The sequence below is a fragment of the Entelurus aequoreus genome, linkage group LG03 (assembly GCF_033978785.1).
Source record: "Entelurus aequoreus isolate RoL-2023_Sb linkage group LG03, RoL_Eaeq_v1.1, whole genome shotgun sequence".
NCBI lineage: Eukaryota > Metazoa > Chordata > Actinopteri > Syngnathiformes > Syngnathidae > Entelurus > Entelurus aequoreus.
In genome coordinates this window covers 55013195-55027516 of record NC_084733.1, presented here as the reverse complement: position 1 = coordinate 55027516, position 14322 = coordinate 55013195, and the positions used below count along the sequence as shown (strand labels likewise).

At 41.8% G+C, this 14322-nt stretch overlaps 1 protein-coding gene across 1 annotated transcript in view; it reads right to left on the bottom strand.

Annotated features, from left to right (window-relative positions):
* The window catches only part of reep1 (receptor accessory protein 1), a 37455-nt gene extending 23984 nt beyond the window's left edge, over positions 1-13471 (bottom strand). The window contains exons 1-2 of the mRNA XM_062042212.1: positions 13335-13471; positions 9237-9309 (exon numbers count right to left, since the gene is read on the bottom strand). Coding sequence (XP_061898196.1) covers positions 9237-9309; positions 13335-13426 — 165 coding nt within the window. The 5' untranslated portion in view covers positions 13427-13471. The remainder of the gene's footprint in view (positions 1-9236; positions 9310-13334) is intronic.
* Positions 13472-14322: the final 851 nt, after the last annotated feature.

Sequence of the window (14322 nt, the reverse complement as noted above, 5' to 3'; positions counted from 1 at the left end):
CACATCCAGTATGAGATGAGATCAATGAGATAAGGTAAGAACAGGATAGAAACTGCTGTCGAACTAGTTACAATGCAATATGCCATGGAAATACAATGTTAACACTTTTGTGCAAATAAGTACAGTTGCACTTGTTTTTTCAAATGTGTTTATTCTGTAAAGGAATGAGTTAAATGTTTAAAATGACTGGTTAATAGTGCTATTATGAAGTGCAATGTCAGCACTATTTTTTCCCCTGCAATTTCAAATGCACTTGTTTTAATAAATAAATACAGCGTTTTAAAAGCATACACAATCTGTGTAAATATATTAGTCTGTGGTTAAAAGGACTTGAAAGGACTCGAAACTCAAAATGCAGGACTTGGGACTTGATTTGAGACTTTCCAGTCTTGACTTTGGACTTGACTCTGGACTTGCCTGTCTTGACTCGGGACTTGACTCGAGACTTGAGGGCAAAGACTTGAGACTTACTTGTGACTTGCAAAACAATGACTTGGTCCCACCTCTGTCACTAACACAGATTTAGACAGATTTTTGAACAATATTTGAGAGGAATAGGTATTTTGTGAATATAGTAAAAATTTTAGATCTTTGAGTTTAACTCATGAAATATGGTAGCAAAAACAAAAGTCTTGCATTCATATTTGTGTTCAATGTAGATGATGAATGATGCCACAATACAGTCTATTTGTGTGTCTAATAAAGCGCTATAAAAATCTAATCCATAATTATTATTATCACACAATGATCACGCTCTATGATATAAATTATTTTTAACCATCTAACAATAGTGTTCACTTGAATTGTGTTATAACTCTTCATCCAAACAGAATTGTGAGAATTATAATTGTGAGAGTCATGATCAAGTGTGTAAGTCAGTGGTCTCAAACACGCGGCCCGCGGGCCAATTGCGGCCCGCGAGACGTTATTTTTCGGCCCCCACCTTAATATGAAAGTTTAATGTTAGTGCGGCCCGCGGGTTTTAAATGAATGGCACTTAAATGAATGGTGCTTGACAACCTTAACCCCCACACACACACCTCTACCCCCCCCCCCCCCCCCACCCCATCCCACCCCCATCTCCCGAATTCGGAGGGTATGCATTTTGCCGCTTTTCCACGACACCCGCACACGCTCTTCCTCCCTCCCTCTCTGCCTCCCTCGCTCGCCCGCCTGCTCGCTCCCGCCCCCGTTGTAAACAGTCCGGGCGGGGAAGACGAGCACTCCGCCGAAGGAGCGAGCGACAATACAAAAGTGTGGTGCACTGGACCCCAGCGCTGATACTCCGACAGAGAGTCGCTGGGCGAATCAGACGTGTAACACGTTAGTGGTGATGTTAGCCCGTTCGGGGCTAATTGTGCTACCGTGACTGTAAACTCCACGGCTAGGGTGGGAAAGCCATTCAAAGAAGGTGAATTCATTAAAAAGTGCATGTTAGATTTTTTTTAAGAAATCTTTTCTTGCGGCCCAGCCTCACCCAGTTTCTGCATCCAGTGGCCCGCAGGTAAATTGAGTTTGAGACCCCTGGTGTAAGTGCACGTACTTTAACATTGGACACTGACAGTATCGATACCCGATACTGGTTTTGCAGATACTGATGCAAAAATTGTGATTATGGTGAGGGGTTGAACTGGCGTCTTCGTCTATTTTTATAATTGGCCTTGAAGTATGTGCATACAATACATATCTTTAAAAAGGCTTTAAAATGTATACATACTGTCTATTTAAAGACAAATATGTGTGTTATTATTAGTTATTAGCATTCCTGTCACTGTTCTACATGACAGTTTGGACTTTGTTGCTTTTTTATTGCATCATTTTCTGTCCTGGTGCTCTAGTTCTGACAGCATTTCCTGTTTAGTCTGTTTTTTTGCAGCACCTTTACTTTCTGTTTTTGTCCTGTCAGCACACCTGTTCCTCATAATTAATTAGTTCTATTTAATTCCACTTTGGTCCCTCCTTCAGTGCCGGATCATTATCTAGTTAATGCCACAGTGTTCCTGTTCAACCTGTATTACTTTACTTCTGCCTGTTGTCTAATTAAATGAACTTCTGTCTGCACATCACTTGCCTTCTCTGCATCCTGTGAACACGCCAACAGCCGCTATGCACCATCCTCACACTTCCAGTTTTTTTCTCTTTACGTTTTGCCTCTTTGCCCTATTTTTGCTGGGTTTTTCCTGTTTATTTTATTTCTATAATGTACCACAGGCCCACGAAAAAATCGAGCCGTGGTCCGCAAATAGTAACTGTCTAATTTGCATAATTGGCCATAACGCATGTACATATAAAAAAAAGTCTAAAAAACAATCTTATACATACATTTAACAGCACATCTTTGTGTTATTACAAAACCCAAAACCAGTGAAGTTGGCACGTTGTGTAATTCGTAAATAAAAACATAATACAATGATTTGTAAATCCTTTTCATCTTGTATTCAATTGAATACACTGCAAAGGCAAGATATTTAATGTTCAAACTTAGAAACACATTTTTTTTTTTGCAAATAATCATTAACTAAGAATTTAATGGCAGAAACACATTTAAAAAAAAGTTGGCACAGGGGCATTTTTACCACTGTTACATGGCCTTTCCTTTTAACACTCAGTAAACGTTTGGGAACTGAGGAGACCAATTTTTTAAGCTTTTCAGGTGAAATTCTTTCCCATTCTTGCTTGATGTACAGCTTAAGTTGTTCAACAGTCCGGGATCTCCGTTGTGGTATTTTAGGCTTCATATTGCGCCACACATTTTCAATGGTAGACAGGTCTGGACTACAGGCTGACCAGTCTAGTACCCGCACTCTTTTACTATGAAGCCATGCTGTTGTAACACGTGGCTTGGCATTGTCTTGCTGAAATAAGCAGGGGCGTCCATGATAATGTTGCTTGGATGGCGACATATGTTGCTCCAAAACCTGTATGTACTGTAACTTTTTAGCCTTTACATTACCCATGCCTTGGGCACTAATACATCCCCATACCATCACAGATGCTGGCTTTTGAACTTTGCGCCTATAACCATCCGGATGGTTCTTTTCCTTTTTGTTCCGGAGGACACGACATCCACAGTTTCCAAAAACAATTTGAAATGTGGACTTGGCAGAAGATTTTTTCACTTTGCATCAGTCCATCCGGCAATGTTTCTGGGTGTTGTTGATAAATGGGTTTCGCTTTGCATAGTAGAGTTTTAACTTGCACTTACAGATGTAGCGACAAACTAGTTACTGACAGTGGTTTTCTGAAGTGTTCCTGAACCCATGTGGTGATGTCCTTTACACACTGATGTCGCTTTTTGATGCAGTACCGCCTGAAGGATCGAAGGTCTGTAATATAATCGCTTACATGCAGTGATTTCTCCAGATTCTCTGAACCTTTTTGATTATATTACGGACCGTAGACTTACACTTAGACTTCCTTTTTATTGTCATTCAAATTTGAACTTTACAGTACAGATAGAACGAAATTTCGTTACATAAGCTCATGGTAGTGCAGGATGAAAAAGCAATAAGGTGCATATATAAATAAATAAATAGATTACTGTACAGATAAATATATTGCACTTTTTCACATGCATCCACGATTATGGATGTATGTTATATTGTCTTTTTAATTCCAGCGAGTTAATCCATTTTGGGGGGAGTTGAGGGGATAATTATGATGTGTTCAAGAGTCTTACGACCTGAGGGAAGAAGCTGTTACAGAACCTTGAGGTTCTGCTTCGGAGGCTGCGGAACCTCTTTCTAGAGTCCAGCAGTGAAAACAGTCCTTGGTGGGGGTGGGAGGAGTCTTTGCAGATTTTCTGAGCCCTGGTCAGGCAGCGGCTTTTTGCGATCTCCTGGATAGGAGGAAGAGGAGTCCTGATGATCTTTTCCGCCGTCCTTACCACTCTCTGCAGAGACTTCCAATCTGACGCACTGCAGGCTCCAGTCCAGACAGAGATGCTGTTGGTCAGCAGGCTCTCTATAGTGCCTCTGTAGAATGTGGTGAGAATGGGGGGAGGGAGCTGTGCTCTTTTCATCCGACACAAAAAGTGCATGCGCTGCTGAGCTCTTTTTATAAGAGCTCCGGTGTGTAGGGACCAGGTTATATTGTCAGTTATCTGCACCCCCAGGAACTTAGTGCTGATTACCATCTCCACCGCTGTGCCGTTGATGAAGAGTGGAGCGTGGCTGGACTGGTGCTTCCTGAAGTCAACAATGATCTCCTTGTTCTTGTCGACATTCAGGACCAGGTTGTTGGTTCTGCACCAGTCAACCAGATGTTTCACCTCTTCCCTGTAGTCCATGTCGTTGTTGTCACGGATGAGGCCCACTACTGTCGTGTCGTCCGCATACTTCACAATGTGGTTAGTAGTGGACCTGGCACAGCAGCCATGGGTCATCAACGTGAACAGCAGCGGACTCAGGACGCAGCCCTGGGGGGAGCCGGTGCTCAGGGAGATGGCACTGGAGGTGTTGTTGCCCACTCTCACAGACTGGTGTCTGTCTGTGAGGAAGTCAAGCAGCCAGTTGCATAGGGGGGTACTGAATCCAAGGGGGGCCAGTTTGCTCACCAAGTGCTGCGGGATTATGGTGTTGAATGCTGAGCTGAAGTCCAGAAACAACATCCGCACATGTGTCCTTTCCTTCCAGATGTTCTAAGCTCAGGTGGAGTGCAGAGGGGATGGCGTCCACTGTGGAGCGGTTAGGGCGATAAGCAAACTGGTATGGGTCGAATGTGGGGGGAAGTCTGGAGACAATATATTCCTTTACCAGCCTCTCGAAGCACTTCATTATGATGGGGGTGAGTGCAACGGGGCGGTAATCATTGAGGGAGGAGATTGTGGGGTTTTTAGGCACTGGAATGATTGTGGCCGTCTTAAAGCATGCTGGTACCACAGCCTGGGTCAGCGAGATGTTGAAGATGTCTGTGAGAACCCCAGCAAGCTGGTTTGCACATCAATCAATCAATCAATCAATGTTTATTTATATAGCCCTAAATCACAAGTGTCTCAAAGGGCTGTACAAGCCACATCCCTTAAGCACCTTGCCCGGAATGTCATCAGGTCCCGGTGCTTTACGAGGGTTCACTCTCCTCAGGGTTTTCCGGACATCCGCTATGTCCAGGTTGAGCGCCTGCTCATCAGGGCGAGGGATGGATTTTCTCGCCGGAGTGGTGTTAAGTGCCTCAAACTTTGCAAAGCAGTTGTTAAAGGCCTACTGAAAGCCACTACTACCGACCACGCAGTCTGATAGTTTATATATCAATGATGAAATCTTAACATTGCAACACATGCCAATACGGCCGGGTTAACTTATAAAGTGTCATTTAAAACTTCCCGGGAAATATCCGGCTGAAACATTGCGGTATGATGACGTATGCGCGTGACGAAGTCCGAGTAACGGAAGTTATGGTACCCCGTAGAATCCTATACAAAAAGCTCTGTTTTCATTTCATAATTCCACAGTATTCTGGACATCTTTTGCAATTTTTTTAATGAACAATGAAGGCTGCAAAGAAGACAGTTGTAGGTGGGATCAGTGTATTAGCAGCGGACTACAGCAACACAACCAGGAGGACTTTGTTGGAGCGCCAGCCGCGCTAGCCGCCGACCTCACCTTGACTTCCTACGTCTCCGGGCCGCCAAACGCATCGGGTGAAGTCCTTCGTCCTTCTGCCGATCGCTGGAACGCAGGTGAGCACGGGTGTTGATGAGCAAATGAGGGCTGGCTGGCGTAGGTGGAGAGCTAATGTTTTTAGCATAGCTCTGTGCAGTCCGGTTGCTAAGTTAGCTTCAATGGCGTCGTTAGCACAGCATTGTTAACCTTCGCCAGCCTGGAAAGCATTAACCGTGTATTTACATGTCCACGGTTTAATAGTATTGTTGATTTTCTATCTATCCTTCCAGTCAGGGGTTTATTTATTTTGTTTCTATATGCAGTTAAAGCAAGATGCTATCACGTTAGCTCGTAGCTAAAGCATTTCGCCGATGTATTGTCGTGGAGATAAAAGGCACTGAATGTCCATTTCGCGTTCTCGACTCTCATTTTCAAGAGGATATAGTATCCGAGGTGGTTTAAAATACAAATCTGTGATCTACAATAGAAAAAGGAGAGTGTGGAATCCAATGAGCCAGCTTGTACCTAAGTTACGGTCAGAGCGAAAAAAGATACGTCCATCGCTGCCTCTCAAGTCATTCACTGTAACGTTCCTCATCTACGAATCTTTCATCCTCGCTCAAATTAATGGGGTAATCATCACTTTCTCGGTCCGAATCTCTCTCGCTCCATTGTAAACAACGGGGAATTGTGAGGAATCCTAGCTCCTGTGACGTCACGCTACTTCCGGTACAGGCAAGGCTTTTTTTTATCAGCGAGCAAAAGTTGCGAACTTTATCGTCGATTTTCTCTACTAAATCCTTTCAACAAAAATATGGCAATATCGCGAAATGATCAAGTATGACACATAGAATGGATCTGCTATTCCCGTTTAAATTTTAAAAAATCATTTCAGTAGGCCTTTAAGGTCATTTAGGAAGCTGATACTGTTGTCACAGGGACCGGGGGCAGCTTTATAGTCTGTGATGACCTGTATGCCCTGCCACATTCGTCTAGTGTTTGTGGGGTTGTCGAAGAAGTCCTGCACTTTCTGACTGTGAGCACGCTTTGCAACCTTAATGGCACGGTTCAGGTTAGCTCTGGCTGTTTTTAGTGCCACCATGTCGCCAGATATAAAAGCCTTGTTCCGAGCCTTAGGCATTGCACGTACCTCACTGTTCATCCAGGGTTTCTCGTTGGCCCGTGTGGGGATGTTCTTGATCACACTGACATCCTCCATGCACTTCTGAATGTATGCGGACAGACACTGCATACTCCTCCACACATGTGTGATGATTTTCGGTGGCGGCTGTCTTGAACATGTCCCAGTCTGTGGTTTCAAAGCAGTCTTGTAATGCTGACATTGCTCCCTCTGGCCAAGTCCTCACCTGCTTCACTGTAGCTTGCTTCCTGATCAGCAGGGGCTTGTATGCAGGAATTAGCATCACAGATAGATGGTCTGAGGAGCCAAGGTGGGGGCGTGGTGCAGCTTTATACGCCTGTTTAATATTACTATAACCAAGTCCAGCTTGCTTTCACCCCTGGTTGCAAAATTCACATATTGATGGAAATGAGGGAACACAGTTTTTATGTTAGCTTGATTAAAATCCCCTGCCATGATGAAAACTCCCTCTGGATGTGAAGATTGCAGTTCATTGATGGAGCAGTACAAAGCATTCAAAGCTTCTTCGGTGTTAGCACTGGGAGGAATGTACACTGCTGTGAAAATCATAGCACTGAATTCCCTGGGTAAATAAAATGACCTGCATTTTATAGTTAATAGTTCTACATCAGGAGAGCAGTGACATGATACTATCTTCCCATTATTGCACCAGTTGTTATTGACGTATATACAAACACCACCGCCTCGGGATTTACCAGTGAGAGTTCTGCTCCTGTCCGACCGAAACATAGTTAGCCCCTTGATGCTAACTGCCTTGTCCTGAACGGATGGTTTCAGCCATGTGTATGTTAGAAATATGGCGCAGTAGATGGTGAAATCCCTAAATTCCTTGCAATAGCTCGTTGAGAAATGTTGTTCTTAAACTGGTCGACAATTCGCTCACACATTTGTTCACAAAGTGGTGACCCTCGCCCCAACCTTGTTTGTGAATGAGTGAGCATTTCATGGAAGCTGCTTTTATACCCAATCATGACACCCACCTGTTCCCAATTAGCCTGTTCACCTGTGGGATGTTCCAAATAAGTGTTTAATGGGCATTCCTCAACTTTCTCAGTCTTTTTTGCCACTTGTGCCAGCTTTTTTAAAACATGTTGCAGGCATCAAATTCCAAATGAGCTAATATTTGCAAAAAATATAGTTTTCCAGTTCGAATGTTAAGTATCTTGTCTTTGCAGTCTATTCAATTGAATATAGGTTGAAAATAATTTGTCAATCATTGTATTCTGTTTTTATTTACGTTTTACACAACGTGCCAATATCACTGGTTTTGGTTTTGCTTTTTGATCACTTTAGCTCTTTAATGTGCCATAAAAAAATAAACAACCCTGTTTTATCTATTTCCCCAGGAGGGCAAAGTGTCACTAAACATTAGAAGCACTATCACTATAGTCATGACTCCTGCTAGTCATAAGCTAGTCTGCACACATGTGGAGGTGCTCTGCATGTTTCCACATCTCGCCTTTCATGGCAATGGTAGTGCAAATGACCTGGGCTTGTGGAGGTGTCCTGAATATCTAGATCTCCGCTCCCGCAGCGAATACTTTTCATGACAGCTTGTGTTTGATTTCAGAGTAAATACAAGTGATTCTTTATGCCAGAAACACTTTCTGTGTTTCGCTCCAGTCTTTCACTTTTAGTGCTTACAACACTAATCTCTCGCTGCATCTTCTTATTTTCCAGCAGACCAGATGTGTATGAGCTGTGTTAAGAAGCTGAATTACGATCTATCAGCGCCAGATGTACTTGTGGTGGTCCAAATGTATTTGCGACAAAACGGCACAAATAAATGAATGTACAGCTGTAATTCCATCAATCAATGTTTACTTATATAGCCCTAAATCACGAGTGTCTCAAAGGGCTGCACAAGCCACAACAAAATCCTCGGCTCAGATCCCACATCAAGGCAAGGAAAAACTCAACCCAATGGGATAACAATGAGAAACCTTGGAGGGGACCGCAGATGTGGGGTCCCATTTTTATAGTCTTTGGTATGACTATTGGGCGGACACTCTAACCACTAGGCCACTGAGCAAGTTAGCGAGTAAGACAAGAGGTTTTGGGGTTCACTGTGGCATTCCCTGCACCAACTAATGGCGGGGTGTTTGTAACTTTAGGCATAGCAATTAGCCGAGAGACAACGCTTATCTCAATACACTCTTAAGTTTAGGTACCATTGCATGGGAAACACTGAAATCGGTGTATGGAATAGTGTGGTAGAGTAACTCAAAATACAATATCATCAAATTAGCTTGCCAATGATTATGACATTAAAATTGAGTGATTGTCTTGTCCTGTAACAGTATTGTTCAATACAATTCCGACACAGATAATGAAGCGATACATTGCATTACAGATATTTTTCATTCTTAATAGACAGACAGATGAAAAATTTGCCTTAAATGATTAGCATTCCAGTGTTAAACTTGCCAACAAAACTATACACTAAATATGAAATACAAATGTAGTGTACTCACATATTCTCTCACATCTTTTGACTTCACAGCTTTATAGGATGAGTAGGCAGGATATAGTGTACCAAATACCAGTCTGAAAGAAAACATTAATATTAGGATGCAAAATTGTTTTATGCTTATGTGTCACTACTTTAGGGGTGTGTGATACGGCATTGCCAATATTGATAATTGATTGTTTTTTCCTTCAATTTGCAGATCATGACTAAATTAGAATCAGATCAAAATGTATAGGACAAGGGTTTTAGGCAAACAAATGTTCACAATATTTCACAGTTCATTGACTTAATACCCTTTTATTACATAAAACTGTTAGATTAATAAAGTGAATAGTATAAAACAAGTAAAACCAAAAATGTGTGTATTAACTCTCATTAAAATACTCTTGTGGCTTTCCCCCCCAAAGTCATCCTGTATTCATTTCTTCTTATTCTCTAATTTTGTAAACAATCTACTGTAATAAATAAATCAGACAATATCAACAATCTAACAATATGAACAACACAACAACAAAAACACAGCTAAATGTAAAAATAAGCATAACACTGAAAAGTATCTATCTTCTAGCAGTAGTTTTAGTTAAAGGCCTACTGAAATGAAATTGTTTTATTTAAACGGGAATAGCAGATCCATTCTATGTGTCATACTTGATCATTTCGCGATATTGCCATATTTTTGCTGAAAGGATTTAGTAGAGAAAATCGACGATAAAGTTCGCAACTTTTGCTCGCTGATAAAAAAAAGCCTTGCCTGTACCGGAAGTAGCGTGACGTCACAAGCGGTAGTGCTGCTCACAATTCCCCGTTGTTTACAATGGAGCGAGAGAGATTCGGACCGAGAAAGTGACGATTACCCCATTAATTTGAGCGAGGATGAAAGATTCGTAGATGAGGAACGTTACAGTGAAGGACTTGAGAGGCAGTGATGTACGTATCTTTTTTCGCTCTGACCGTAACTTAGGTACAAGCTGGCTCATTGGATTCCACACTCTCTCCTTTTTCTATTGTGTATCACAGATTTGTATTTTAAACCATCTCAGATACTATATCCTCTTGAAAATGAGAGTCGAGAACGCGAAATGGACATTCACAGTGACTGAACATGTAAATACACGATTAATAATTCAGCTTTGCGAAGCTAAAAAAATAGAAGCTAACCTAGCTGCGTAGCCAACGTGATAGCGTCAGTCTCAAATGCAGATAGAAACTAAATTTAAAAAAAACCCTGACTGGATGGATAGACAGAAGATCAATAATATTATTAAACCATGAACATGTAAATACACGATTAATAATATTCCGCTTGGCGAAGCTAAAAAAACAGAAGCTAACCTAGCTGCGTAGCCAACGTGATAGCGTCAGTCTCAAATGCAGATAGAAACTAAATTTAAAAAAACCCTGACTGGATGGATAGACAGTAGATCAATAATACTATTAAACCATGAACATGTAAATACACGATTAATAATATTCCGCTTGGCGAAGCTAAAAAAAACAGAAGCTAACCTAGCTGCGTAGCCAACGTGATAGCGTCAGTCTCAAATGCAGATAGAAACTAAATAAAAAAAAACCCTGACTGGATGGATAGACAGAAGATCAATAATACTATTAAACCATGAACATGTAAATACACGATTAATAATATTCCGCTTGGCGAAGCTAAAAAAACGGAAGCTAACTTAGATGCGGCGGCGGGCGTTGTACGCTTTTGACGACACCCCGGCCGCCATCAGAGTCGGCAAGAAACATATATTTCACCAAAGTTACGTACGTCACATGCACATATCGACACGCACGTACGGGCAAGTGATCAAATGTTTGGAAGCCAAAGCTAGACTCACCGTAGTGCGTCTGTTATCCTGCTCAAAACACAACACAACCTCCTGGTGTTGGTGTTGCTGTAGTCCGCCGCTCCACCGATCGGACCTACAATTTTCTTATTTGCCGTCTCCATTGTCCATTAAACAAATTGCTCAATCGCTTTATTAACAAGCGGTAACTGGTTGTAGTTCAAAAAGTAACGCACACATACACAAGCTGCTGTTAGCCAAAACTCACGCTCACACACACTTAAGTTCTCCGCCAACTCACTCGCGCATGCGCGTTCCCCAAACCCTTAAAGACACAGTACACTAATGCAAATATCACAGATATTACAGTATTGTACTTAGCCGCTAAGACACCGATCGATCCCACTTACAACGTTCTTCTTTGCAGTCTCCATTGTTCATTAAACAAATTGCAAAAGATTCACCAACACAGATGTCCAGAATACTGTGGAATTTTGTTGAAGAAAACAAGAGGCTTTTCTATCGGGTCCGATGGGGTCCAACCACTTCCGTTGCTTTTGTGACGTCACGCGCATAAATCATATCCAAAGGAGTTTTTCAACCGGAAGTGTGGCGGGAATTTTAAAATTGCACTTTATAAGTTAACCCGGCCGTATTGGCATGTGTTGCAATGTTAAGATTTCATCATTGATATATAAACTATCAGACTGCGTGGTTGGTAGTAGTGGGTTTCAGTAGGCCTTTAATGTTTATCATCCATTCATCCATTTTCTACCGCTTGTCCTTTTCGGGGTCGGATGCTGGAGCCTATCTCAGCTGCATTCGGGCGAAAGGCGGTGTACACCCTGGACAAGTTGCCACCTCATCACAGGGCTAACACAGATAGACAGACAACATTCACACTCACATTCACACACTAGGGCAAATTTAGTGTTGCCAATCAACCTATCCCCAGGTGCATGTCTTTGGAGGTGGGAGGAAGCCAGGGTACCGGAGGGAACCCTCGCAGTCACAGGGAGAACATGCAAATTCCACACGGAGAAGTCCAAACCCCAGGATCAAACCCAGGACCTTCGTATTGTGAGGCACACGTACTAACCCCTGTTCCACCGTGCTGCCCAATCAAAGTGTATTTATACAGCCCTTAATCACAAGTGTTTGATTAAAACAATAAAACACAAGCAGAAGAAAGATAACACTAGCAACCGAAAGTGAACAGGGTACCTTTGGGACACACAATTTTATACAAGACATGTGTCCGTCTGGGTCTGGTAAACATTAAAGACCTGCTCTAAGATATATTGACAAATACTTAAAAGGATGTGGATGTCCTTTGATATTAAATTTATATAAAAAATATAAGGCACTATATATTGTGCCTTATTGATTAATTTGACTTCAACAATGTGTGTCAAAAACAAGCTCCACAAATGGCTCCTGTGCCGCACCTTGGACAACCCAGTGTGAATAAATGCCAATTCCTGTATGACAATGATGTCACCGTATTTTAATGCACAGGCGTATGTTACGTTCAGGGCCCAATAAGAAGTCAGAACGTTTTTCTTACACACTGAGACTTAAGTTATAAAGCTGCATGTCCCTTCGCGGTTCTATTCGTGTGAAGACACCTGCGTCCTCCCGCCTGAGGAGCACTATAGCCGGCAACAGCTGTGAGGGCGATCCGATCAAGTTACTAACCCGCATGCTGTTGCACCTCTCCGGCCAAGCACACTTTGCAGACAACACTCATTTAACCTGTTTTATTTGGGGAGTACGGGGGTGGTTATGAAATATACATTTGATACATAGGCCTATATTTTTAGTCCTCGTCTAAATTGAACTGCTTTATTTTGTGGGGCATAGGCAGGCCTGTGGTGTGTCATGGCGCTGAATCACACCAGCTAAATAAATACATGGCAATATTAGTTAGCTTATTTTGTTTTTGCAGTGGGGCGAATTGCATTGCTATATTTAATGATCTTAATAATGACATGAAAGGCTGTAACCCGAGAAGGCTGACCCATCCCTTTTGTTTTTTTCTCCTCCAGTGTGGGACATAAACACAGGACCGCTCTCATAGCGTGTCACACAACATCACCGTGTCATTATTAATAATCATATAAGAGTGACACTGTCGCATTCCTGGTGGAGTACGTGTTTCATGTCATCTCGAAGCGTTTCTTATTCTCCTCACACACCAACAACAACCATAAATCCGACATACCCTGCGCTGCGCGACGATTACGACGCGCAAGAATCAAACCACACAATTATTGTTGTTTCAGTGAAAATATTTTTTTTAAATGACTTACACCACAAGTCTGGAGATGATCCAGGAGACCATAGCGCTGGAGAGGCGACAGAACGCGGTGTCTTGTGCTGGGAGGAGTTTCCTCCTAACCATGACAGCGTCTGGACGCGCACGACGCCGACGTCACGTAGTACCGACAATGTCCACAAGTGGCAGTGTGGCGCCGCACGATAGCATAAGGGCACACCTTCATGACGTCAGATATTCTAGACTTTACTACAAAGCGTACTAACACTCCGTTTTGCTTGACTTACTTTTGCACCATTTACAATGACAGCATCGCACTATGATGTGTTTTTAATATTTAAAATTCAGTGCTACACCAGAAATACTGTTAAATGGATTGTTCTCTATAGGTGTCAAAAGCATTTTGTTTTAACACTTTTTTCATTTGAGTGTCCAACCTTTTACCAGTTTAGTTTAGTTTAGTTTATTAAGGATCCCCATTAGTCTACACCGCAGTGGAGACTATTCTTCCTGGGGTCCAGGCAAAAAACATCACACAATCACAAAACAAAAGATTACAATGCAGTACAACATGATCAAATAATAAAATGTAGTAATACAAAAATAGCAACAACAAAGAACCAAAAAAAAACCCCAATAACTTCGAGTTTACATAATGTTCATACCAAAGATAAAAAGAGCAATATAAAAATATATATATATATTTTTGCAAAAATAAAATGGCCTAAAATATACACATTAGTGTACCAAAGACAAACAATAAGTGATGAAAAAGTACCATCAATCCATTTTCTACTGCTTGTCCATAATCAATAAAATAGTCAATAATCAATAAAACCAGTTATGACATTAGGTACAATCTAGAATAATCTCTTTCCCCAATACTTCTCCTCTTAGTCTATTTTTAAAACCCACTATGCTGGTAAATGATACCAGATATTGTGGAAGTCGATTCCAGTAAGTGATTGCCCAGTGAGGGCGCTTGGAGAAAAAAAATGGGGGATACATTTTGTAAATATGAC